This window comes from Mytilus galloprovincialis, chromosome 1, assembly GCF_965363235.1.
Source record: "Mytilus galloprovincialis chromosome 1, xbMytGall1.hap1.1, whole genome shotgun sequence".
NCBI classification, from domain to species: Eukaryota; Metazoa; Mollusca; class Bivalvia; order Mytilida; family Mytilidae; genus Mytilus; species Mytilus galloprovincialis.
In genome coordinates, this window is record NC_134838.1 from 121,074,498 (window position 1) to 121,100,845 (window position 26,348).

The following is a 26,348-nucleotide window of genomic DNA, read 5'->3' on the forward strand; positions in this document are numbered from 1 at the left end:
TAGACAAATACGATTAGCCTGACATATATTCCATTATATCTTATATGAGATTAAAGGAAAAGTAAATAAGTGCCATCATGCTATGTATCCCTAGCAAGAAGCTTACCATGTCACTGCACACTATCTCACTTCGTTTTGAGTTTATGCCAATCCATTTTATTTTTGTTATCTTGGTTGGTATCTTCAAAGGATTCACTAACCTCCTTCGTATTTCATATACACGAGGAGATTAGACACTTAAAACCCTGAGGATTTTCTAAATATACGTACCTCCTACATATAAACACGGCGTTTTGTTAAACCGATTTTTTTTGTCCCTGTCAAATAATGAGCTCGTTGATAAAAATCAGAATTAAAAAACTTTATATATCTATGAGTGCCAAAGCTACATCAATCTTTAAAGAACCAAATGTTGCAAAACACCTGTCTAACCTACATGATATAGATGTTGTTGTACCCGAAGACAAAGCACAAAAAGCATAGTTTTTGTGAAGAGATCACATTTCATGCTTGATAAATGAATAAGTATTGACAATTCACTTGGAAAGTCAACATATACCCAGTTTTAGTTTGTAACACGGATTTGGTTTTTTTTTCTCAATCGATTTGTGAATTTCGAACAGCGGTGTACTACTGTTGCCTTTTATGCCCCCTTGGACAATCATAGGTCTGTTATATGTTCTTTTGAAATTTCAACCAAATATAAATATATGGATCATTTCCTACTATATTGGATACCTAATAATATAAGTTTCCTTACACACAGCAATGTATTGCTGGGCCTTTTAAGTGCTCAACAAAACCTAAATTATTAACATAAATCTTATCAGCAATCAAAGCAATTCTTAAAAGTTATTGTGAAAAAAACATATTCTAGATGTGACATGAATCAGATGTGGGTACAAAAAAAATCTTTTAGAGCACATAAAATCTAAAAAAAAAATCATCAATAGTATTTAAACATTATACTTTTTCTACACTTTACACAAGTTTTTCTTAGTCCAAACAAAATATCAAATTGAAATAGTTGGTCCTGCTTTTATGTCTTTAAAACGAATGACTAACATAGACACAAGTATTTAGTTTTAGGAAGGGATAAATTGTACCCTGTACAAATTCACTCTGTTTCAAACAAAAAATTCTTTGAAATTGACATTATTAAGATGCTTGATTTCTCGATTGATATCATATCTGTTATGTTTGGATAACGTGTTTCCCAACAAACAATCGGCATTTCTACGAGAATCAAGTGTTCTCCTCTTCTTGTTGTTGACTTGTTCCTTTATTCATATGAGGTTAGATTCATACAGGAAACTCTTTAAGTGAATTAACTATTTAATAAACGAAATTCATCTTAAAGAATGAGTGAATTATGTCACTTTGGTAAGGTATGCAGTCTCCTTTACATTGACATGCATAAAGTTTCTAAAATATCTTACAAACTAAAGCTATGGTTATTGAAGACACTCGGTATTGTCTACAGTCAACCTTAAAAATTGGGCAATGATAACATGATTTTAGAATCCCCCTTTTAAGCAGGAAATCATTTACCTAAAAAATCAAAGAGATAATATACATGACATGGAATGAATCAACATTAGCTTTCCGTAAATCAACAATTTAAAATAATTGAAACCGTTAACTAATCATGACAATGCATAATTATTAAGAATTAAAAGTTAGTTATGTTAACTTTAAGAATAGTAAAACCACCACGATATTCAAATAACAGTATACATTATAGAATTAGGGGACAAAAAAAAATCTATAATACTACTTTAATGTACAAGTTACCATTAAATAAACGGAAATGTTGCATGATTAATTCAAAAATGATTTCCGTAAAAATTAAGGTACAAGAAAGTGGAGATATTATAAAGAATTGTTAGTACACATTCCTCAACATGATTTATTTTGATTTCCGCATATCAGTTGGGTATGCAATATGTTGTGTTATATAATTATAGCAGTGGTTTCATACCCGAAATCAACTTACATGTAAAAGTTTTGATCAATATACAATGTATCACTGATGCAGGAGATATAATAAGCATACTTTATTATTAGCTCACCCGGCTCAAAGGTCCAAGTGAGCTTTTCCCAGCACTTGGCGTCCGTCGTCCGTAATCTGTCGTCGTTAATTTTTACAAAAATTTTCTCCTCTGAAACAACTGGGCCACATTTAACCAAACTTAGCCACAATCATCACTAGGGTATCTAGTTTAAAAAATGTGTCCGGTGACCCGGCCAACTAACCAATATGGCCGCCATGGCTAAAAATAGAACATAGGTGTAAAATGTAGATTTTGGCTTATAACTCTGAAACCAAAGCATTTAGAGCAAATCTGACATGTGGTAAAATTGTTTATCAGATGAAGATCTATCGCCCTGAAATTTTCAGATGAATTGGACAACAGGTTGTTGGGTTGCTGCCCCCCAATTGATAATTTTTAAAGAAATGTTGCCGTTTTTTGGTTATTATCTTGAATATTATTATAGATGGAGATAAACTGTAAACAGCAATAATGTTCAGCAAAGTAAGAACTAAAAATAGGTCAACATGACCAAATAGTCAGTTGACTCCTTAAGGAGTTATTGCCCTTTATAGTAAATTTTTAACAATTTTCATTAATTTTTACAACATATTTTCCTCTGTATCTAATTTCTAAAGGGCCAAGTTTATTATAGATAGAGGAAATTGTAAGTAGCAAGAATGTTCTGTAAAGTAAGTTCTACAAACACATCACCATCACCAAAACACTATTTTGTTATGAATCCATCTGTGTCCTTTGTTTAATGTGCACATAGACCAAGGTGAGCGACACAGGCTCTTTAGAGCCTTTAGTTGCAGTATAAGAACACTGCGAAACCAAAAAAATAGAACTATGGCCATCCATCAAATATTTAGATTATTTAAGAACTGTCGTTAATCATGTAAATTGTGTTTGAAGACTGTCGCTATAAATTCGTATTTCAAAAAATGAAAAAGTTACACAGTTTGATTTACTTCTTCATTAAATAAAGAAAAACAATGTAAACTAAATAAAGAAGGATTGTTGCTACACTTTACAAATCCTTGGAAAGACCACGTCGCCTTAAACCTGACTGTAAAATATCTTTAAATAATTATAATTCTTTCTTTTAAAGTCTCAACGATTTTCGTTTACAATATTTACCATTTACTAGTAGTTAAATTAAGTCAATAGAGGACAAAACAATAAATAGTCTTGCCAAGTTTTGTTCCAGTCTAATGGCTCTGCTTTAAATTTCTTTAAAGTTTGTTATTCAACACTAGTGTTGAAATATAAAGGAAAAATATATTCAAACAAGAATATTTGTCCATTAAAGGGACAATAGCTGCCAAACTTATGCCAATCTAATATATTTTAAACTGTCAAATTTAATTGAATGTATATTGAAACGTAATTTACTACAGAACCTTAAAGAATGATACACGATGTCTGATTTGTTATGAAGTACCAGCATTTCATGTATGTTGCTGACTGTACGCCATCTAATTCAATACCATCATCACCCATGAATACATTCTATTGGCATGTGACCCCGTTATGACTATAAATATAAACAGACAATTGAGTAACTCTGAAATACAAATAGACAGGTAAGCACGTGCAATGATATAACGTCAACCTTCACCTCATAGTTAGTGTGTTCCCTCGGTTTTGGTTTATGACCCGGATTTGTTTTAGTTAAATCGATGTGTGGTTCTTGAACAGCGGTATACTATTTTGTCTTTATTATCTCAATTCATGGCTTAAACAAATGGATCAAAAAGGTGGGACGAAAGATACCAGAGGGACTGTCAAACTCATAGATCGAAATAAACTGACAACGCCATGGCTAAAACATAAACGACAAACAGATATATAATAGTACACAAGACACAACATAGAGAACTAAAGACTAAGCATCACGAACCCCACCAAAAACTTGGGTGATCTCAGGTGCTCCTGAAGGGTAAACAGATCCTGCTCACATTCGTACATAATGCCCCTTTAAATACCATATCCTCCACTTAGTCAAAATCTTCATTTGATGTACTTTTGTATGTACAAAAAGTCATATAACAAAAATAACTCCAAGGAAAATTCAAAACGGAAAGTCCGTAGTCAAACGGCAAAATCAAAAGCTCAAACACATCAAACGAATTGATAACAACTGTCAAATTCCTAAATTGAAACAGGTATTTTCGTATATAAAAAATGGTGGATTGAACCTGGATGTATAGCTAGCTGAACCTCTCATTTGCATGACAGTCGCATAAAATTCAATTATAATGACAACGATGTGTGAACAAAACAAACAGACATAATAGGTTTAAATGTCAAAAATAAGGGTACAACTGTCAACATTGTGATAAAATCTTAATCACTATAAAAACAGACAAGTATAATTAGTTCAAGCCATTATAAACATGTTGATATCACCATCACTTACTGATGAACTACATTAAACCAAAATTGAAAATATAAAAAAAGAACATTTGGTATGATTGCCAATCAGACAACTCTACACAAGAGAACAAAATGACACAGAAATTAACAACTATAGGACACCGTACGGCCGTTTTCAAGGTACAATGTACACACAGTGTAGTGGCTATTTAAAAGCTGGCATATATTTTTCAATGTTCACATCATAATAAGCATGTAAATATTGGTAAATTAACTTTTAAAAAACATTTTAAAATGTTTTATGATAAGTCTTCTGAACCATTCAAATGCTTCATGATAAGTCATCTGAACCATTTAAAATGCTTTATGATAAGTCAACTGAACCATTTAAAATGCTTTCGCATTCATAAGTTGAAAACTGTGTGAATGATCGACCTAAGTCCATTTTCAGTGACAAAGAGGCTGTGAAATGTCTATCATCTCTTCAAGATAAGTATGTTGTTGTTCCTGCGGACAAAGCTTCAAATAATATTGTCTTTGTGTGTAAATCGTATTACTACGAGTGTCTTATAAAAGAATTTGGAATAAATGAACACTCAGGTAATCCCACATACAAAAACATATCATTTGACAAGGATGAGATTTTGGCGAATCATAAGTCCTTCATGGCTTCTATGAACATTGCATTGAACAACAAATCGGAGGACTTACCTTGTTTGTATTGGATACCTAAACTTCACAAAATTCCGTACAAACAACGGTACATTGCCGGCTCTTCTGCTTGTTCTACTAAAGAATTGTCCATTAGATTGACTAACATTCTGTCCGCAGTTAAAGAGGGTCTTCAGATATACTGTGAAACTGTTTACTCACGTAGTGGTATTAACCATATGTGGATTCTGAAAAACTCTAAAGAACTTCTGGATACTTTTAAATCTCGGTCTTTTTCTGAAATTAGTTCTATTAAAACTTTTGATTTTTCAACCTTGTATACAACCATTCCCCATGTGAAATTGAAAACCCGTCTAAAAGAAATAATTCACAATGCTTTTCATCATAAAAATGGTAGCATACGCTATAAATTTATCACTTTGGGATACCATAAGGCATATTTTGTTAATAAGGAACAAAAGGGTAAAACATACTACACAGAGGAACAAGTGATCAGTATGCTGGAGTTTCTTATTGACAACATATTTGTTGAATTTGGAGGTAGACTTTTTCAACAAATTGTCGGCATTCCTATGGGAACGAACTGTGCGCCTCTCCTTGCCGACCTCTTCTTATTTTCATATGAATCGGAGTTCCTTCAGACACTTGTCAAAAACAAGAAGATCAAAGAAGCCAGGTTATTTAATTTCACTTTCAGATATATTGATGATGTTCTTTCCATTAACAATCCGAACTTTTCTGATTGGATTCCATTAATATACCCACCAGAACTAGAAATTAAAGAGACCACAGACACGGCTTCCTCTGCCTCATTTTTAGACTTATACCTCGAATTTGACATACACAGTCATCTCAGTACCAGAATCTATGACAAACGAGACGATTTTAATTTTGAAATTATCAATTTCCCCCACCTTAGTAGTAATATACCAACTTCACCTGCATATGGAATATACATTTCCCAACTTATTAGGTATTCAAGAGCTTGCAGCTACTATTCAGACTTTGTAAAACGTCACCAGTGTCTGAGCAGAAAATTGATGAACCAGGGGTATGTCAAAGAACGTCTCGTCCCTTTTCTAAAAAAGTTCATCGGAAGATACCCAGAACTTGTTGATAAATATTCCGTATCAACTTCACAAATAATACAAGATGGTCTTGAAGTATAGATTTTGCGTACTGACGTTTGTTATCATCTTAATTACGTATTAAAGTATTCTTTTATATGTCTTTTTTTAGATATTCATTTGAAGTGACTCTGTGGTTACGTAAAACCACATACTTTGAACGGCAAAATTATTTCATTTATTGATATTACTTTTACTTAAGGATCTTGACATACTATGAATGACTAAACTATTTTATTCAATAAGACTACTTTTTCTGTTTAGTCTGTTTTTTATGATATACATTTGACGTGAAACTGTACTTATGTATCCCGTCATACTTTGAACCACACCATTATTTTATTTATTATTATTACTTTTACTGTTAAATCTGGTTTTTGTTATATCTACTTTACGTGAGTCTGCATTTATGTATGCCGTCATACGACAAAATTATTTTTATGTCTACCTGTGCGAATTTCAAATGCGCAATTTTACACCAGTAATGAAAACCTTCTTTCATTTATGGGTAGACTTTACATAGATAAATTCAGCCGTATAAGAAAAGTAAAATGAGAATGTTGAATTTGATGTATGCCTTTTTGTGCTACTTTGTTACATTTGTTGTTTATGTAGTGATATTAAGATGATAACACAATCTTGACTGTTGTACCCCTATTTTTGACATTTTTACTCTTTGAGTATGTTTGTTTTGTTCATGCATCGTTGACAATGTAATGGAATTTGATGCGACTGTCATACAAGTGAGAGGTTTAGCTAGCTATAAAACCAGGTTCAATCCACCATTTTCTACATTAGAAAATGCCTGTACCAAGTCAGGAATATGACAGTTGTTATCCATTCGTTTGATGTGTTTGGACTTTTGATTTTGCCTTTTGATTTTTGATTTTCCTTTTTGAATTTTCCTCGGAGTTCAGTATTTTTGTGTTTTTACTTTTTATGATAAGTCTCCTGAACTATTCAAAATGTGTTATGATAAGTCTCCTGAACCATTCAAAATGCTTCATGATAAGTCTCCTGAACCATTTAAAATGTTTTATGATAAGTCTCCTGAACCATTTAAAATGTTTTATGATAAGTCAACTGAACCATATAAAATGCTTTATGATAAGTCAACTGAACCATTTAAAATGTTTTATGATAAGTCAACTGAACCATTTAAAATGCTCTATGATAAGTCTCCTGAACCATTTAAAATGTTTTATGATAAGTCATCTGAACAATTTAAAATGCTTAATGATAAGTCTCCTGAACCATTAGTGTGCCAAATGCTGGTGTAACACTGTATTGCAAAGACACCAAACTTAGTCATGCGAGTAAAGAAAAAGAGCTTTATTATTTTTCCTATATGAGGTAAGTCGAATATTGTTTAAGACCAATCTGAGAAGTTTTTCTGATAGATATTTAGCACTTTTAAGTGCACCTGTTATTACTCGCTTTTCACAGATTTATGACGCAGGCTTACTTAGAACATATCAATGAAATGACTTGGACCGACAAAATCATTTAAAAATGAAACAACAAACATTAGGTCTCAAAACACAACATTAAAAACTAAAATTCAGCAAAACGACCGCACGCTTAAAAAGGCGGAGATGAATTTAGATACACTGGAAGAGTAATCAATTCCTGTTCTGCCTGTGAAAGGTCTCCATCATGGGTTGGTTGATTGCGTCATCGTTATTTTTTGGTCTCATAGTAGCTTGCGAGCCAAATAGTGGAAGGCCAAGGTGAAAAAATATAGCTTGTTGTCTACTTGTTTCTTAAAAATTAGACTCCAGTATTCTATATATTTTCAAACTAGGTATATTCATATTATGTTATGTCGTATCTTTCGCCTTTTTTATGAATGTTTTTTTTTAATTTTTGGACTAACCTTCTTTAGCATTCAACAGAGAACGAACCAACGATTTATCAATAACAAGTACTAATAAGTCAACCCTACTGAACAGAAGTAACAATGAACATGTCTTTACTACACAATAACATTAACATCGGTGAGTTCTGAATAAAAAAAAATCACAAAAAAAACTCCAAGGAAAATTCAAATCAGAAAGTTTCTAATTAAATGGCAAAATCAAATGATAAAAAAAAATCAAACGAATGTACAACAACTGTCATATTCCTGACTTGATACAGGCATTTTCAAATGTAGAAAATGGTGGATTGAACCTGGATTTATAGCGCTAAACCTCTCACTTGTATGACAGTCGCATCAAATTCCATTATATTTACAACGATGTGTGAACAAAACAGACACAATAAGTAAAATAGTCATCTCTATGGCACAATCTCAAAACAAAAAAGCACAAAAAAGCATCTATCAAATTTAATAATCACATTCATTGCTTCTCGTGTTTGACGTCAGAAAATGTAATCGTCACATAGGAAAAATATTGAACTCCGAGGAAAATTTAAAAACGGAAAGTCCTTAATGAAATGGAAAAATCAAAAGCTCAAGCACATCAAACGAAGGGATAACAACTGTAATATTCCTGACTTGGTACAGACATTTTCTTATGAAGAAAATGGTATATTAAACCTGGTTTTATAGCTAGCTAAACCATACACATGTATGACAGTCGCATCAAATTCAATGAAAACGAGTTGACGTTGTATATCTTGTTGTACGCGGTACCTAAAAAATGCTGTTATGGATCAGGAAATGATGTATGAATAGAGTACATACTTCAAGTGTTTTTCAAGCAATTTCCACTGGCCAAATGGAGATAATATGGTAAAAAGAAATCTAATCTCAATAACTGAAAAAATAAAATGCAAGAACACACTCAGCACGGGATAGAAATTTACTGCATCGACAAAAGACGAAAGACAAATTATTTTTAAAACATTGGATAAAAATGGAAATAGTACTAATTCGCGAAAAGATCAAATTCCTACAGCCAAAAACTGACAGGATATCAAGTAAGTCCGAGGTAGTTGCAACATTATTTTTTTGTAAATTTTTTTTTCATCTGAAAATACACCAAGCATTGTGATACATAAATATATAGACAATTCATAATACATGTATTGATATTAATTTTTTCAATAACAGTCTAAAATTAAAAAGTTAGATATGCTAATTGTTATAAATTTTCTACTCGACTGGACAGAATCACAAAATAAATGTCAACCTAAGTCAAGGGGAGATAATTCAAATACAATTTAAAAAAAAAAGTATGTCAATATATATATAACAATATCAATAAACATAGATAGTACTTTTAAGATGCACACAAATCAAAATTTATAATCGTACTTATAATGAAGAACTGACTTATGGGCGGATTCTACCTTAGAGATAGTAACTTCACCATTCACATACCATATCAGTGGTATTAAAAATCGTGGCACAGGGTGTGTTTCTAGAAAAATGATCATTAGGTCTGCTCAAAGTAAAATTGTGAAAAGTTTGTATTTTTGGGAATACTTAATTCCTGATTATACCAATTTCTGCATACGAATTAAAAGAAAACATAAAATCATTGTTGACTAATATCAGCTAAATTCATAAAATTAGTACTCCAACATGATACTGATTGAACTCGTCATAGATAACAGGATTAAAATGTTGTACAGATAGGCGGGCGTTTGTCAATGGAAGAGGTACCAGTAACGATCGGATAAAAAAGTTTAAAAAAAAGCCAAAAAGGTACGGAGACCACAAGGTTTTTCTGAATACGCCTACAGTAATCAATTCCTGGAGTAGAAGTATTTTGAAATATTCTGGCCCTATCAATGTTAATTCATGTCAACACATTTGTGCTGACTACTAGGCTGGTGATACTCGGGGAGGAAATCTCCATGAGAATGGCATAGACCCAGGGCTTGTTAATACAATCATCATAGATAACAAGATTTAAATTTCGTACGCCAGACGCGCGTTCGTCTACAAACGACTCATCCCTAGAATAAACAAAATGGCAAAACAAAAGGTTTTGCCAAATACAGCTACGGTAATCTTCTCCTGTGATATCAAATCCTGAGTATATTGAAACAAGAATGAGTTCATAGTACACGGATTCCCCACTTGCACTATCATTTTCTATGTTTCGTGGACCGTGAAATTGGGATCAAAAATCTAATTTGGCATTTAAAATAGAAAGATCATATCATAGGGAACATGGGTAATAAGTTTCAAGTTGATTGGACTTCATTTTCATAAAAAAACTACCTTGACCAAAAACTGTAACCTGAAGCTTGCACTAATATTTGCTATGTTCAGTGGACTATGAAATTGGGGTCAAAAATCTAATTTGGCATTACAATTAGAAATATCATATCATAGGGAACATGTGTACTGAGTTTTCAGTTGATTTGACTTCAATTTCATCAAAATCTACCTTGACCAAATCCTTTAACCAGAAGCGGGACAGACGAAAGGACGAATGCACGGACGGACGAACGAACGAACGACCGGACACACAGACCAGAAAACATAATGCCCCTCCACTATCGTAGATGGGGGGGGGGGGGGTACAAATCTTTATTTGTTAACAATTGTATTTTAAAATCACTGAAAATTCATGCCGACACAGAAGTGCTAAATATCGGGCTGGTGATACCCTCAGGGAGAAAATTATATCAGTGAGTGGCATAGATAACAGGATTACATTTTTTACACTAGACAAGCGTTTTGTCTGCAAAAGACTCAACAGTGACGCGGAAGAAAAATTGTGTAGTTGATCCAAAATTTCGAAAGGTTTTGGCACATACAACTAAGATAATCTATTCCTGGGGTATAAGATCCTAAGTATTTCGAAAATAATAAAAATTTTGTAAGAGGTTAATTTTTAATTATCATCTCAATGATAACTCTTGTCAACACTGAACATCTGACTACTCGGCTGATGATTTCCTCGCGGTTGAAACCGCCATCACCTAGTTAAACTCAAAATAGAGACCATGATTAATTTGTTTAACTCTGTTTACAAAAACCTCGGAATTATTAGTGATATTCGCATAATATTTCTTTAACGACCAAATAAAGTACGAAGTTTTAGATCATTGAGGACACAAAATTCCGAGGTAGTCTTTTTCTTGGGTAGAACATATTTAGTATTTTGAAAAGTTCAAAGTTTGGCATACAGGTGATAACCTCTTGGAGAAACCTCCACCAGCGATGGCAGTGGATTTAAATTAACTCATCATACATGTAGATAAATCGACCAAAATTGTGTCCGCTAGACGCTCGTTCGTCTTCAATAGATTCATCAGACACTCCAAAATAATAGAAATGCAAAATAAAGTACGAAGTTGTGGAGTATTGAGGACCATAAATTCCACAGTACTTATAAAGCTACATAATCACTGGGCAGTTGTAGTGTTGATAAAAAAAAATGTATGAAAAGACAATAGCTTTGTTGTATGGCAGTGATCTACTTTTGCCAGGAAAAAATATTTCATTAAGTAGGGTATAAAACATGTTTTATAAACATTTTACTAAAGAGAGGTTAAGGCTCACAATAAATTTGAGCAGCATAGATTTAGCATTCTAATTTTAAACTAATCCATCAGAATCCAGTAAACGAAAATTATGATCGCATCACAAAAAAACGTAGGTGATACATATTTGAGATAATTATCAATCCTTGAATGATAAATATTTGAGAACAGTATCCACCCTGAGTACAAGATACAAGTTAGACGATGTCGACGTACATACAGGTGTTTTGGATATACAACATTTTAAATGGAATAACATTGACATTAGCATTCTGGGGTAGGTAGTTTAAATATGGTATTAGTTTGGAAATGTTACAAGAAACACATGTTTTGAATGAAAATAATAAATAAAGACAAAATAAAGACAATAAATTAATTTCATAAATGTTGCACATTGGTTAATATATTTTAATTGACTATACGATAAACATAGAAACTACTTATTTTTGTGTTGATTTAGATGTAAATGTAAAAATAAAAGAAGATAAAAGATAGACGTTTTGCTACATTTTTGTTTATAAATCAAACGCCACTCCCGACGTGGAGCGATTTTGCTTTTTATAATTATTTTCTCATCCGTTAATTCACTGACCAATTCAGATTAACAGTCACTGTCATATGACGATTCCGTAGTTGAATTGGGAATGTCATTGTGCACACTAGTTCTCGGACTAAACTGGTCACCCGCTGATTGATACTTCGGCACACGATAACAGTGAAACAACAGCAGGAGTCCAGTTTATTCTCGGACTTTATCGTTGCTTAATAGCTAACGGAAGTCTTCGGGAGCATTCGAATCAAATATATAGGGCCTCTAAAGGGAATCCAGCAATCGAAATCCATTGACCTTGTTGTGTTGCACGACTTCTTAATCCGGTGAAAGGCTTTAAAACTATTATTTAATAAAACAGTTTAGCTACAGGATGGCAGTTTCGATTTTGTGGCCGTAATTATTTGAGTAAGGTGCATTTAATTGATCTGAGGGAAAGTTCCTTTCTTGTCATTATCGGCGATAGGGTAGCTGACCAGTTTAACGTTTCTTTACAAACAAATCACTTTATACATGGACACAGACATGCTTATTAGTTTGTAATAACAATTCACAAGTTCATTAAACCTCAAATACCTTCGGGGATACTCTGCCATACTGTGTTTGTTTAATTAAATCATGCAAATAATTAATTATATTTTATTGTTTTGATTGGTATTGATCGATTTTGACAGGTAATTTTTAGATACAAATTTACTAACGAGCCTTCAAAAAGCGTTCGGAATTCGGTGTTGACAGGGTTCGGTTTTTTCAGGTTAGATAAACGTTAATTGATAGGGAAATTTTGTGGGACTTTGAAAATTGTTCGGTTTAAACTGAAATTCGGTTTTATCAGGGTTCGGTTTACCCAGGTTTCACTGTATAACATCAAAGCATACATTCAATATATAACACAATAACCAAGTTCAGATTATAATATGCAAATACATGTTTAAAAAAAATGACTTTTTTACAGGAAATAGTAACGCGAAACCAAAGACAGTGTACTCTACAATAACTGAAAATAAAACATGGGAAGAGGCTGAGAACTATTGCAGTACTCACTTCAGTCAAGGAAGACTTGTTCATATTAAACAGTATAATGTCAACGACATGTTTGCTGGATTTAAAAAAGGGCCATACTGGATTGGCCTTAAATCTAAAAATAATCAATGGTCATGGAATAATGGTAATATAACAAATATCATTGTTTTGTAGTATCCAACTTTTACAGATTAGTATATATTTTTTACATTCATATATATATTTTTTAGTAAGCATCCAATATACTCTAGGGTATGTGTGTGTGCTCTTTGTTGAAGGGCGTACAATCATCTATAACTGCTCACATCTATGCCATTTGATTTCAAGTGGATACGTATTTCATTTGCGATCTTGCCACATTTTATCCTATATAGACATGATCATAGAAGTTACATCCTATAATGTTGTGTTTGGTACTGGATGAGTTGTTTAATTCGAGATTTTTCTGTTGACATATTATACATTTTATTTTTACTGACAGCAAAAACAACCTTTGACACACATAAAACAACTGGTCTACTGTAAAAGATCCTTTGCTTACCAAAGCATTATATTCTGTTTTATTGGTCACTAATTATTTCCAGATGTCAAAGGTTAATTCTCGATTTTGACCACCTCGGTAGACTTATCATATTCGTAAGGGATTTGCATAATTACAACTTTTTGGAATTTTGGGTCCTCAATGCTCTTCAACTTTGTATTTGTTTGGCTTTTTAACTATTTTGATCTGAGCGTCACTGATGAGTCTTATGTAGACGAAACGCGCGTCTGGCGTATAAAATTATTATCCTGGTACTTTTGATAACTATTTACTAATTGTCCGAACGTTTTTTCCCCACTAATATTCAATTTTTCTGTAACTATTTAGTACTTCTTTTTTTATATTTTCAACCAGTAACTTTCAAAATGTTTGGAAAGACACCACTTTATAGTAATCGCGTTATTGTTAATTTATTTAAGGTGAACCTTTCATTGATGGAAATTTCGGATGGACAAAAGTTACTACTCAAAAACTTAACAGTGATAGGTGCATAGCATATGTCAGTTCAGATCGATGGAGTATATTTGCATGTAATTCTAGTAAACACTTTATTTGTCAACACAGTAAGTAAACATTTAGAAAAATTTCAAATAGTTTTATAAAAAGTTTCAAACATAGTTTTTTTTCTCGATATTTGCAATGGTTTGTAAAAACCGCTCCTTTACCTAGCGGTTACATTAAGATATAAAACTCAAAAAGAAAAAAAAATACTGCCAGTTTTCTTAGATTTCCAATAGTATGTCCAATATTACAAAAATAGTCATGTAAACAACTTAATTTGAGTTGCAGAAAGTATTAAGGTTAGACCGACACTTAATCTCATCAGAATATGTTTTTCAACTCGTTAAAATACACGGTATTATTGCATCAGCATGTCAGCAGAATTTCAAATGTAGTTTCGTTAAACATTGTTCTTTTTATGATGCATTATGACTACGAATAAAACCATTGCAACGTCATTCATATAAACCCAATGATATTTATTGGGAAAGGAAATTTAATGTAAAGAAAAATATGCACAAAAAAACAAAGACGCTGTCAGAGCGATAACAAACCAGATTTTTTTATATCTATTTGTGTCCTACCATTTTTCAATATCAATACGACCATCCTGAACGGTAAAAGTGAAGTACCGTGACATGACTGTAAAGTTCAGTTTTCAATCTTTCAAGAACTGTACTCCTGAACGGTGAAATTGGAAGTCGTCATTATCGAACTTAACCTCCATTTTGTCATCAGTAACAACATATTAAACTCTGAAAAGCTTTGGTTGAACGGTTCATATCTAAATGCAAGGACACTGTTTGGCTGCCGCCCGCCGTACATCCCTTACTCAATAACCGATTTTTATTCATACGGGACTAGTATTCGGTAAATCCGGTTGAATATCCACAGAAGTTGCATTTCCTCCATCTTCATTTCAGCTCGTTTGCATTCTTTTTTGCAGCTAATACTTCATTCACTTCCACAGTCAAGACTACATCAAGTTCCCTTAACACGTTAGAATTAACGACTGTACAGAAAATGAATACTATACACTGGTCAGCCGGACAAGAATTAACAACAAAGTCCATTAAGCAGCAGTCATCAATCAAATACTTGTCGTCTTCAATCCAACAAACACAACACAATTCGAAAGTTACAGTTGCACAGTCTTCTCAGAATAATACGACAATGCGTTCATCGACGAAAGGATACAACATTTCGAGGACTATTTCAAATTCAACGTCTGGTTTAAGAACAACTATTTCTACTACCCCAACACGACCGTTTATAAAGTCTCCCTCTCACTCTCAAAAGTTTGCGTTGTCGCAGAATACAAACACGCATTTAGCAAGAAATGTAACGGGAAGCCAATCAACAAATCAAGGAACGCAACCGAAGATGACACCTATACAAACGTTAACAAAAACATCGACAAATGCATTGGCCTTTACCGTTGTTAAATCAAATTCCATGATGCAAACATCAAAAAAACAACCGGCAAGTTCCATTACTGCAACATCTTTTAAAAATAATACTAATATATTGGATACTAGAACTTCTTTGTCGTCAAAATATGTTCAAAGATTAAAACCTTCTACAGACAGAACGTCAAACGTTACCAATAATCGAGTTGCATCAACTGCCAAAACTGTCAAAGGAACTACGACTTTAGGAGTATGGTTAAAAACTTTTAAAACGATACAAACAACAAAAATAAGAGCTGTTGTAACAGAAGCCCCCAAAGGTACAAATCAAGGTAAGTGTCGTACATTGTTTCTATTCTAATGTGTTCATACGTTATTCCACTACATCTGACACTAGATATATATACATTGTAAAATTGAGAATGGAAATGGGGAATGTGTCAAAGAGACAACAACCCGACCAAATAAAAAAACAACAGCAGAAGGTCACCAACAGGTCTTCAATGTAGTGAGAAATTCCCGCACCCGGAGGCGCCCTTCAGCTGGCCCCTTAACAAATATATACTAGTCCAGTGATAATGAACGCCATACTAATTTCCAAATTGTACACAAGAAACTAAAATTAAAATAATACAAGACTAACAAAGGCCAGAGGCTCCTGACTTGGGACAGGCGCAAAAATGCGGCGGGGTTAAACATGTTTGTGAGATCTCAACCCTCCCCCTATACCTCTAACCAATGTAGAAAAGTAAACGCATAACAATACGCACATTAAAATTCAGTTCAAGAGAAGTCCGAGTCTGATGTCAGAAGATGTAACCAAAGAAAATAAACAAAATGACAATAATACATAAATAACAACAGACTACTAGCAGTTAACTGACATGCCAGCTCCAGACTTCAATTAAACTGACTAAAAGATTATGATTTCATCATATGAACATCAGGCACAATCCTTCCCGTTAGGGGTTTAGTATCATACCATCATAATACATATGAGAAGAACATAACCCGTAGTAAGAAAACGAATTCTATTTTAATGTGTTCATACGATATTTTACTGCATCTGACGGTAGATATATAGTAAGAAAACGAATTCTTGCAACTTTTAATTTAGCCAAAAAAGTTCGTTTTTCCTATACTGTTGTCATAATATTCTCCAAATATTCATCCGCCACCAAATTTTTGGATTGATTAGTCGGAATTAGAGATCTTGACTCAACTCTTCGAACTACACATAGAAACATCTTATTCATATACATGCCAATATTTTACTGTTACGAAAAAGATTTTCTGCCTCATGCTTGTCATAATTACATTTGAATATTATGGACTGCAGTTTCCTGTGTTCCGTTTAATATTATAGTTTTGCTTTTGGTCAATAGAAATCATTGTTATAGAGTTATTTTATCTATACAATAAAGTCTATAGTTATATATTGGATATGTTTTGTAGACCTGTGAACGTGCTTTCTTCCAGCATTTTAACATGTAACTTCCATTAACGTCACAGTACTCAAATTCCACCTATATTTTTTTGAGACTACATAATTTGTATATGATTTGACAATAGACATGTGTTTCAACATAGGTAAATATATTCAAATATGCAGACAACATTCATAGTATACATTCTCTGGAAAAAGGAAAATTAAGTCATTTGGTCTCTCATGGAGAGTTGTCTCATTGGCAATCATACCACATGTTTTTTTTATATTATACAGACTACTTTTGTATTGCATTTCCCACGATAGTTGCTTCCATATAAATATGATGGCAGACAAATGTTTTATGAATCAGACTATGTATATCTCTATTGGTTTTTTAGATGCTGATCTCGTCTTGATTTTGGTCCTGGTCTTGACCTTACCACTGTTTGTTCTGTGTTGTATAACACTAATGTACTGCTTATTACGGTGAGTTTTATAGTTTAGAGTAATAATTATTATTTTATATGGGTGTTTGAGGGTAATTGCTATATATATAAATCGAATATTAAGTAATGTTCGTTGACTTGACGACTTTAAGGGCGTACGGTGACCTATAGCTGTTATTTCTGTGTTATTTGGTCTCTTGTGGAGAGTTGTCTCATTGGCAATCATACAACATCTTTTTTTATATTGAATAAAGTTTTCAATGCTCTTCAACTTTGTACTTGTTTGGCTTTATAACTATTTTGATCTGAGCATCACTGGTGATATATGTAGACGAAACGCGCGTCTGGCGTATTAAATTATAATCCTGGTACCTTTGATGATAACTATTAAGTAAATTTATTAAATAATTACTTCTGCTGGTAAAAAACTGACCAGAAAGAAAGGCGAAAGCAACCCTGATAATTAGAACACCGGTAATCTTATATTAACCAGGTTTCATACGTGTCTTAAAATATTACAATATTCATTATTTTTTTGTAAACCTTTTTAGAACAAAAAATCGACGTCGTTGGAGTAAAAAGAGTGACAGAAAATGCAATCCTCGTATTGCCAAAGAACCTTGCAAATTTGATGACTTTGATAAGAAACAAAGCAACAGAACATGGATAACCCATTGGTTAGCGGACACAAATTCATCATTTCAATCGGATCCCTCAAATAAAAGCCTGCCACCAGACTATGCTACTGCTTTGAAAAATTCCAAAGAAGCATATGATATTCCGAGGGCTTCTCTTCACGGAAGAACGGATAAATTATCTTTTCATTCTGAATCATCACGCACAATCATCGAACCAACTACGGACTACCTCGACCAGTATTTACACAGGCAACGATTAAACCAAACTACTGGTAGCACCGTATTTATTCCACTGCGCGATTATCCACGTTAAATGCAGTGTAATGAAGGTATAAAATGATCTGATATATAACTTTTAACTTTGCATAATGTGTTCACTTTTCATTTTAATGACATCTCGTCCAAGGCATTGCGAGTAGCTGACTGTGTAGCTTAAGAATAGCAAATAGCTTCCACAGGCTACAATTTGTTATTGTTCGCGCAGGAATCTGGTCCATGGAAAAAAACAAATAGAAAATATGGAAAATGAAATGACATCAAATCCATGTAATATTGAAACCTCTTCTGTACAAGTCGTTGAATTAGTTTTCATCAATTTTAAACGTTGATCAAGGTTTTGTATATTAAGACTCTACAATTCATTTGCTGGTATAATTTGTTTGATAAATGTAACATTATCACTTCTTGGGTTCTTCAATTGTTTAATAAATGTAATATTTACGAGTCACATCTTGAATTCTTCAATTTGCTAATAAATGCAATTACGAGACATTTTACATACTGAGTACTTGATTGACCTACACAGTGATGAATATTATGAAGACTAAAAGCGTACAAAATTATAAGCTAGAAATCTCAATTATATGGTTATTTTAAGTATCGATTGATTTGTGGTTAGTTAACTCAAGTGTCAACTGTTTCGTGCATGTTTAGGACGAGAACAAATCAACAATAAATAAAATAGGCAATAGTACTAGGTAGGTCCGGTAATAGAGGTCAACTGGGATGCAGTTTGGGTAAATTTGTTGTACGGTCACGGGAAAATAATGTATTGGATAGAGACAGAAAGTTTTACTTGCAATGGCCATATACGGACCCCTCAAAGAGATGTTGCAAGGGTCTAAACAAGCAGAGCGTGACACTCTTTACACGAGGCATCGGATGTAACATCTTCATTCTGGCGGGACATGGCTAAGTACATCCCGCACAGCCAAACAGACACCCAACTTTGGCAAGGGTTTTACTGTCAGTCGGAAGAAGATATGTAATTTCCATATTTCTATTCCACATTCACAATTGGGGATGCAATTTTCTATAATTGTCTATAAAAAATGATGAATTATTCGAAACACTTCGGTTATTCTACCCCAAGTACTTTCCTCTAATAGTTGATGTGTGTTCCTCGGTTTTAGTTTGTTACCCGGATTTGTTTTCTCTCAACCGATTTATGAATCTAAAACACCAGTATACTTCTGTTGCCTTTATATATGGTTTAGTTTGGCACAACTTTGATTTTTATGTTTTTAAGCTCTACAACTTCGTATTTGAGGTTGGCCTACTAACTATTTTGATTCAAGGGCCGCTGGTGAGATTTATGTAGACGAAACACGAGTCTGGTGTATAAAATTTTAAGCCTGGTGTCTTTGATGGGTTTTTACTGATATTGTTATAAACGAGATGCCTTTTAAGATTCAGAAATCTTTCAATGTATGTTAAACAAGAGGCTGTCAGAGCGACAGCAAACCGGATTTATTAATATTAATTCGTGTCCTGGCATTTTTCAATATCACAAGAACCTTAACTGATGAACGGTGAAAGTGTAAATCATCAATATCAAACTTGACCTCCGTCTCCATTTTGTCATCAGTAACAACATATTAAAATTTGAAAAGCTTTGGTTGAATGGTTCATGGTTAAATGGAACAACATGACTTTTTACACAAGTTTTTAATCTTTTAAGAACCATAACTCCTGAACAGAAAAAGTGATAATCGTCATTATTGAACTTGACCTCCATTTTGTCATCAGTAACAACATATAAAAATTTTAAAAGCTTTAGTTGAACGGTTCATGAGTAAATGCACAAACAACATTTGGCTGCCCGGCCGTCTGGCCGCAGTACATCCCAAAATCAATAACTGACATTTTTGTCACAAAAATCTGGTTAAAAATTTATAAGAAATTGTATACATATATATATATATATATATATTTCTTTTTTCTGTGACTTGACAGTTAGTATTTCTCTCCACCAATTGTAATTTATAAAATTTGTTTCACAATTGAAATATCTTTTAAAATAGGTGTGTAATGAAATTCAGATTTCATTGTAAGGGTGAAGAGGACTTGAAATGTGTTGGGATGGTAAAATAAGCTTTCTTTTTTTGCAATGCTTTCTTTTTTAGAACACAACTAACAGTAATTACTTGTGGTTTTCCTAGAGCAGTTTGGTTAAACCTTTTCACATAATTGTACACTCTAATTTGTTAAAACAAATTGTAATAGTGTCAGAACTCTAAATGATCTGAAATCAGTTAAATCACACAAAAAAAAATGGTTTTGGGAAGAATTTAAAAATCCTTCAATCATATAGACCCATCTCTGGCCTTCATATTCTTTTATCTAATTGGAATAAAATGGCAATTCTCATAATCTTGACCTATTCAACATTGTAATTTATTTTTCTCATCAATTTGTTTAATCCTTGTACTAATGGTGAGTTGAAATAGACTGTCAAATAATGAAAAAAAAACAATGGAAATTTGAAAATTCAACAATGTTGATGAAGTGGAGGAATGAAAACACTATTACATTTAAACATACAGAGAAAGTAAGCATTAAAGTTTTTAATTTTTTATTAGTTAAAATTCATTTCTGTTCATTGCTGTAGCCTGCTGCAATTCCTTTCATTCCCTCAACTGCATCACTTACTTCTGTTTGACCCAAATTCTGTTCTAATCCTTTCCATGAACGTGATGAGAAAAACTCCTCTGCAAAAATATTTTATATACTGCATTATGAAGAAATCCTCAAGGAAAATTGATAAATAATAAATAATGACAATATAATCATATCAATGAATTTTGATGATACAAATCATAAGTAATCACTTGATCAAATAAGATTCAAATTGACACCTTTGTATCTGTGATGTAAGATAAGTAAATATATTTAATAATGAAATATGGTGAAGACCTTTAATAACCCTAGATAAATAGGAGATTACAGGAGATCTGATAGCCAACTCCCAGATAAAATAAATCCCCCCCGATTAAACAAAAATGTCCTGACTCATTCATAAAATACCGATCCTAATGGTCAGTATTATAAACAAATTAAACTGTGTACATTTTCCATTCATTACAAATCCACATGTGACATGCATATCACATGTTAACCCTTTCCAAAGGAGGAGGTTTAAGGTGGTACCCAACACTTTCACTAAAATGAATTTGGCTCGTTTAATTTTCATAAAACTTTGACAAAGTATTTGCTTTGATCCTTTGACAAAAATATAAAAATTTCAAAACAATTGAACCAACCATTTAATCAGGAATATTACACTGGTTATATAGCAGTTTGACAAACACAAATTTTGATCATTGAGAAGCTTAATATTCCCTTAACAACACAACGTAATTAAAACGTTTAGCTGATTTTACAGAGTGATCTCCCTGTAGTGTTAGGTACCACCTTAACATGTTTAAATTCTTCAATGATATTCAATCCTTTTGCAGCAATAGGCAAGAATGTGTTCATAGTACACGGATGCCCCATCTGCAGTATCATTTTCTATGATCTGTGGACCATGAAAATGAGGTAAAACCTCCAATTTGGCATTAAAATTAGAAAGATCATATCATAGGGAACATGTGTACTTATTTCAAGTTGATTTGACTTCAACTTCATCAAAAACTAACTCGACCAAAAACTTTAACCTGAAGTGGGACAGACGGACAAACCAATGAACGGACGCACAAACCAGAAAACATAAATCCCATAAATTGGGCAAAATATTGTTCGAGGTGAAGCTGCTGCTCCAAATTTTTGTTAATTACTATTGACAAGATTTCACAAGAGTGTACATGCTGAAATGTTAATAAATATAACTTAATTTTATGCTGAAAGATTTCAAGAAAAAAATGTTATTTCATAAAAGAGTAACATCAAAATAAAGGGCTGTTTTTTTTCAGATGAACATGTACAACTAGAAATGATTAAATACAACTTAGTATAGTTGACTTATTACTTCATTATAGTATCTGAAAAACTGACATAATCACTAAAACTTAAACTTGATTATTGAACCATGTAAAGAAAGGACTCTGAAATGAGGACAAGTTATAAGCCTATAAGGCCAACATGCTTCCATTTAATTAAATCATTTTTATATCAAACAAACAAATGTATGGTGAACATATATATGAAGGATATATTTGATAGATAACGAAAAAAAAAATCAATTTTCAAATAACAATTTTGCTTTTTTTTTAGATTATATTAAATCAAAGTGAGTTTTATTTGTTATTTTATGGTATATACTGTCTTCTACTGAATCCTTCAAAAAAATAAATGAAAAAAAAATCATTACAAAAATCCAATATATTTTTACTGTTCAGTAACAGTCTAAAAGTTCTTACCACATTTGTATACTATTTTTTTTAAATCTGTGTCAATTACTAAATTCAAGTTCAATATTATGATTTATTTTATTGCTTAGAGAGATATTGATGGTTCGTGAGGTAAAATATCAAACTAATATATCTTTTCTAATTGGCTTGGCTTTTATGGAGTATTCAAGTCCAAAATCCTTATTTTTCTGCTTTTCATATTTACATTTTAAGGGTTTGAACATGATCAAGATGTTAGATAGTTCTGGTATATTATTAAATCCAGTGAAAAAATATGTCAACACCCCTAAACCTGATTGAGATAATGATTAAAAAGAATTTTTGAAAATAACACAATCAACTAAGCCTTTTTCATATATACTGAATAAAAAAGATTACTTCCAAACGTGAAAATATATTTCTTCGTAGTTCAGTATTTTTGTGGTTTTACTTTTTCTGTAACAGTGGGAAAGTGGTCCTATGATTAAAGTGGTCTCTGAGGAGTTGAAATAAAAAAATATCCAATACAGATATTTGTATCTCCGAGAAACTCTTGAGATGATAGATTATTGTACTGTTTTTTAACCCTTATATTAATTTCATATTACTGACTGATGAGAGTATTCAGGTTTTAATTTGATTTTTTTTCATAAGTTATCACATCAATACTGGTATATGTCAAAATGTAGAACATTTGTAGGTGGAACAAAAAAAATTGTCAAATTTTATGACTTAAGAGATTAAATTTAATATTTATCCCATTCACAGAAAGTAAATCATTCAAAAATGTTGTCATGTTATATCTCTTAATTTAAAAGAAAAATCAAAATTTATGTCACTGTCCGGACTTTAAAAGCCTTATCTAAACAATGAAATACATTTCATGTTGTTTTAAAACATCTTTATACGGAGCGGGAAAAGGGTCACTCATTTTGTTTCAAATGGGATCTAAAGCAGGGTTTCCCCTGGGTCAATTATTTTTTTCGCCACCTCTCTTGCCAAAACAATACATTTTTTGCAACTTTCAATGAAGGGTTGGCCCTAAATTTTAAAAGTTTTTTTAAATCGGGCCAAAAATATTTTTTTTTACATAGAAATACTTATGACAATTATATTTGTTTTGCACCTTCCCTTAAAAGGAGTAGGTTCAGTAAGACTCCTTTTTGGCCCCAAAATATAGCAGTTTTACAAAATTGTTAAAATGTATACTTTTAGTTATTTTTTGGAAAGTAGAATGCTTCTGCTAAATATATAGGGGCTGTGTTTGACAATACAATGTACATATATTGGTATTAGCATCATTAAGTCATGCTAAATTACTGAAATCTTCACAATTTTAGCATTTTAGTTATATTTTAGACATTTTCCATCTTAAATGAAAGTGGCCATATTCGTGTTCATTCTTAATTTTAAAATGTAAGTTGTATTTGATGATAATACATAACATATATAACATGGCAGTACCCAAATTGCACCTATTTTGACAGTTTTTTCACCTACATTTTTTTATTATAAAGAAAAAAATGTCCATTTTGTGTTTATTTTGTAGCTGTATCCTTCTTTATTATGTAGGTACACCAATTTGATTTTTAATCCATATGGAATCATAGAAAAATTGGTCTAAACTGACCTCCAAACCATCAATGATTCTGAAATGAGTAGTACCCAAATTGCATCCATGCTTAAATTTGCATTGTCAAAAGTCTAATAACAGAGCTTTTGTTTAAATTCTTCAAATATTTTGAACAATTGGATATTAGTCCATGCTTACTCTTAATTTTTTTTTTCAATGGATACTTGTAACATATTGTATTTGATCATTTTAAAAAGATGGCGTTTTGATGATGTTGCATGGCAACGTTTCAGTACATTTTGCTTTTTCAGTAAACACTTCATTAATTGATAAATACTGTGAACGTTTTGTAAAAATCTAAATATTTTTACCTATATTGAAAGATGTGCATAGTGTCAAATCATAAAAATACAAAGTGTTTAGTCTCTAGGAAATCTTGTAAGATGTCCGCTGCTACTTTTGCTAAATAATTGCAATTTGGGTACTCTGTGCAATTTGGGTACCGTTACGTTAAAGGTTGAGGATGAACACGGCTCCGGCCACTTTCACTTTAGGCAAAAACCATCTGAAAAGTGACAATTTTTGACATATTTGATAGATTTTTCATATTTAAGCTGGAATCGGGGCGTTTTTTAATGAGTAAATCAGTTAAAATCTTTTACATAAACTTATTGAATCAACAAAAATAGACACTTAAGTGTTTAAAAAGTGTCTAAAATCTTTCGTCAGATGAACTTGAAATTTGAGGCCAAAATCGGCCCTTACAGGACATACTCCTTTATGATCCCTTGAATAAATATTTTTTTGTATTTTAAGGTAAATTTTGGTAATTGGTTTTCCATAATTTTAATTGTTTTTTGGCATAATTAACTTTGGTCGCCATCCACTATTCAAAAAGTTTTTATATTCATGAATTCTATATCAAAATTGGAATCTTTTAGTTACAAAACATTTTGGATCACAGGTGGTGGCCAAGGTTGTCCTAAAGCCTTTAGGTCTGAAAATTACACAAAATCATCAAATTTTGACAAAATGTCTAAAATGGGCTACAAACAACAGTTTACTTTCAGTTTGAGTTTATCGTGACTTGCGATCTAAAAACTAGAGACGGTCCAAAATCCTGTTTGTAAACAAAGATTCATACGCACTCCTTGGGTATAACCATATTACTAATTTCTGATTTTTAAAATCTTCGTAAATCTCGATAAATACCAGTTTCTATCCAATGAATATCAAAATTATTCTGATTATTACTTTTTTAATAATTATAACGTTGAAATGGCATGAAAGGCTGACATTATTTGGGAGAACTATTTTGTCTACCGATTGCTGATCATTGGAGGGTAAAAAGTCCAACACCATAACAAAACGGATCTATTTATCATGAATAAATACCGATTGTTTACGATTGTAAGACATGTGCATAAAAGTGAAAGCTCAAATAAATATGAAAAATATAACAAGATAACTTTTTGGTAAATAAAATAAATTACAATGTATGTAAAATTGTTCCCGTCGGACTACAACACTTTGTTCGAGTGTAGCGTAATACAAGCAGATTCCAGTTAGTATGTAAAATAGTAAATATAAAACCGAGCTGATAGCGTCATTTTCCAAAAATTGAGTTTGACCCATTCTCAGAACTGAGTATATCTATAAATATGTTCCTGTCTCATTGTTGTCTATGATTACATTATTTTCTTAATCTTATCTTTTAGTCAACATTGTAATGAATAAACACTTTAAAACATTTACTTTATCAATTAGTCCATTGTTGCCAGCTACAAAATGCAATCAGCTGATTATTGATTTTCTGTCAAAATCGTAACGAGTTCAAGGTATAGGGAAAGTCAGAGAAACCCAAAAAATATAAAATAAACAAGATGGATTAAATCAAATACTTTTATATATTTCCTTCTCCAAATTCTCTCGCAAATAATGAAATTTAATCGCCACAATTTATATT

General features: G+C 32.2%; 2 protein-coding genes across 5 annotated transcripts in view; one reads left to right on the plus strand and one right to left on the minus strand.

Moving 5' to 3' along the window:
- Nucleotides 1-11,852: 11,852 nt before the first annotated feature.
- Nucleotides 11,853-18,928, plus strand: LOC143055556 (uncharacterized). Of its 2 annotated transcripts, none has more exons than XM_076228714.1 (6): nucleotides 11,853-11,939; nucleotides 13,168-13,380; nucleotides 14,196-14,339; nucleotides 15,224-16,018; nucleotides 17,514-17,601; nucleotides 18,113-18,928. In XM_076228714.1, the coding sequence occupies exons 1-6, from the start codon at nucleotides 11,867-11,869 to the stop codon at nucleotides 18,510-18,512; spliced, it is 1,713 nt and encodes a 570-aa protein (XP_076084829.1). In that variant the 5' UTR covers nucleotides 11,853-11,866; the 3' UTR covers nucleotides 18,513-18,928. The 2 variants fall into 2 exon arrangements, 1 of the variants encoding a protein (XP_076084829.1); XR_012972086.1 differs by lacking the exon at nucleotides 11,853-11,939 and adding an exon at nucleotides 12,326-12,620.
- Nucleotides 18,929-21,036: 2,108 nt separating this feature from the next.
- Nucleotides 21,037-26,348, minus strand: part of LOC143055696 (2-(3-amino-3-carboxypropyl)histidine synthase subunit 2-like) — a 31,115-nt gene continuing 25,803 nt past the window's right edge. For all 3 annotated transcript variants that reach the window (XM_076228854.1, XM_076228871.1, XM_076228863.1), the window contains exon 7: nucleotides 21,037-21,189. In XM_076228854.1, coding sequence (XP_076084969.1) covers nucleotides 21,068-21,189 — 122 coding nt within the window. In that variant the 3' untranslated portion in view covers nucleotides 21,037-21,067. The remainder of the gene's footprint in view (nucleotides 21,190-26,348) is intronic.

Coding starts and splice junctions, on each gene's coding strand:
- LOC143055556 (XM_076228714.1), top strand. CDS start 11,867: ATGTCGACGTACATACAGGTGTTTTGGATATACAACATTTTAAATGGA. Junction 14,340..15,223: donor ACACTTTATTTGTCAACACA/GTAAGTAAACAT, acceptor TCTTTTTTGCAG/CTAATACTTCATTCACTTCC. Junction 16,019..17,513: donor CCCCAAAGGTACAAATCAAG/GTAAGTGTCGTA, acceptor TTGGTTTTTTAG/ATGCTGATCTCGTCTTGATT.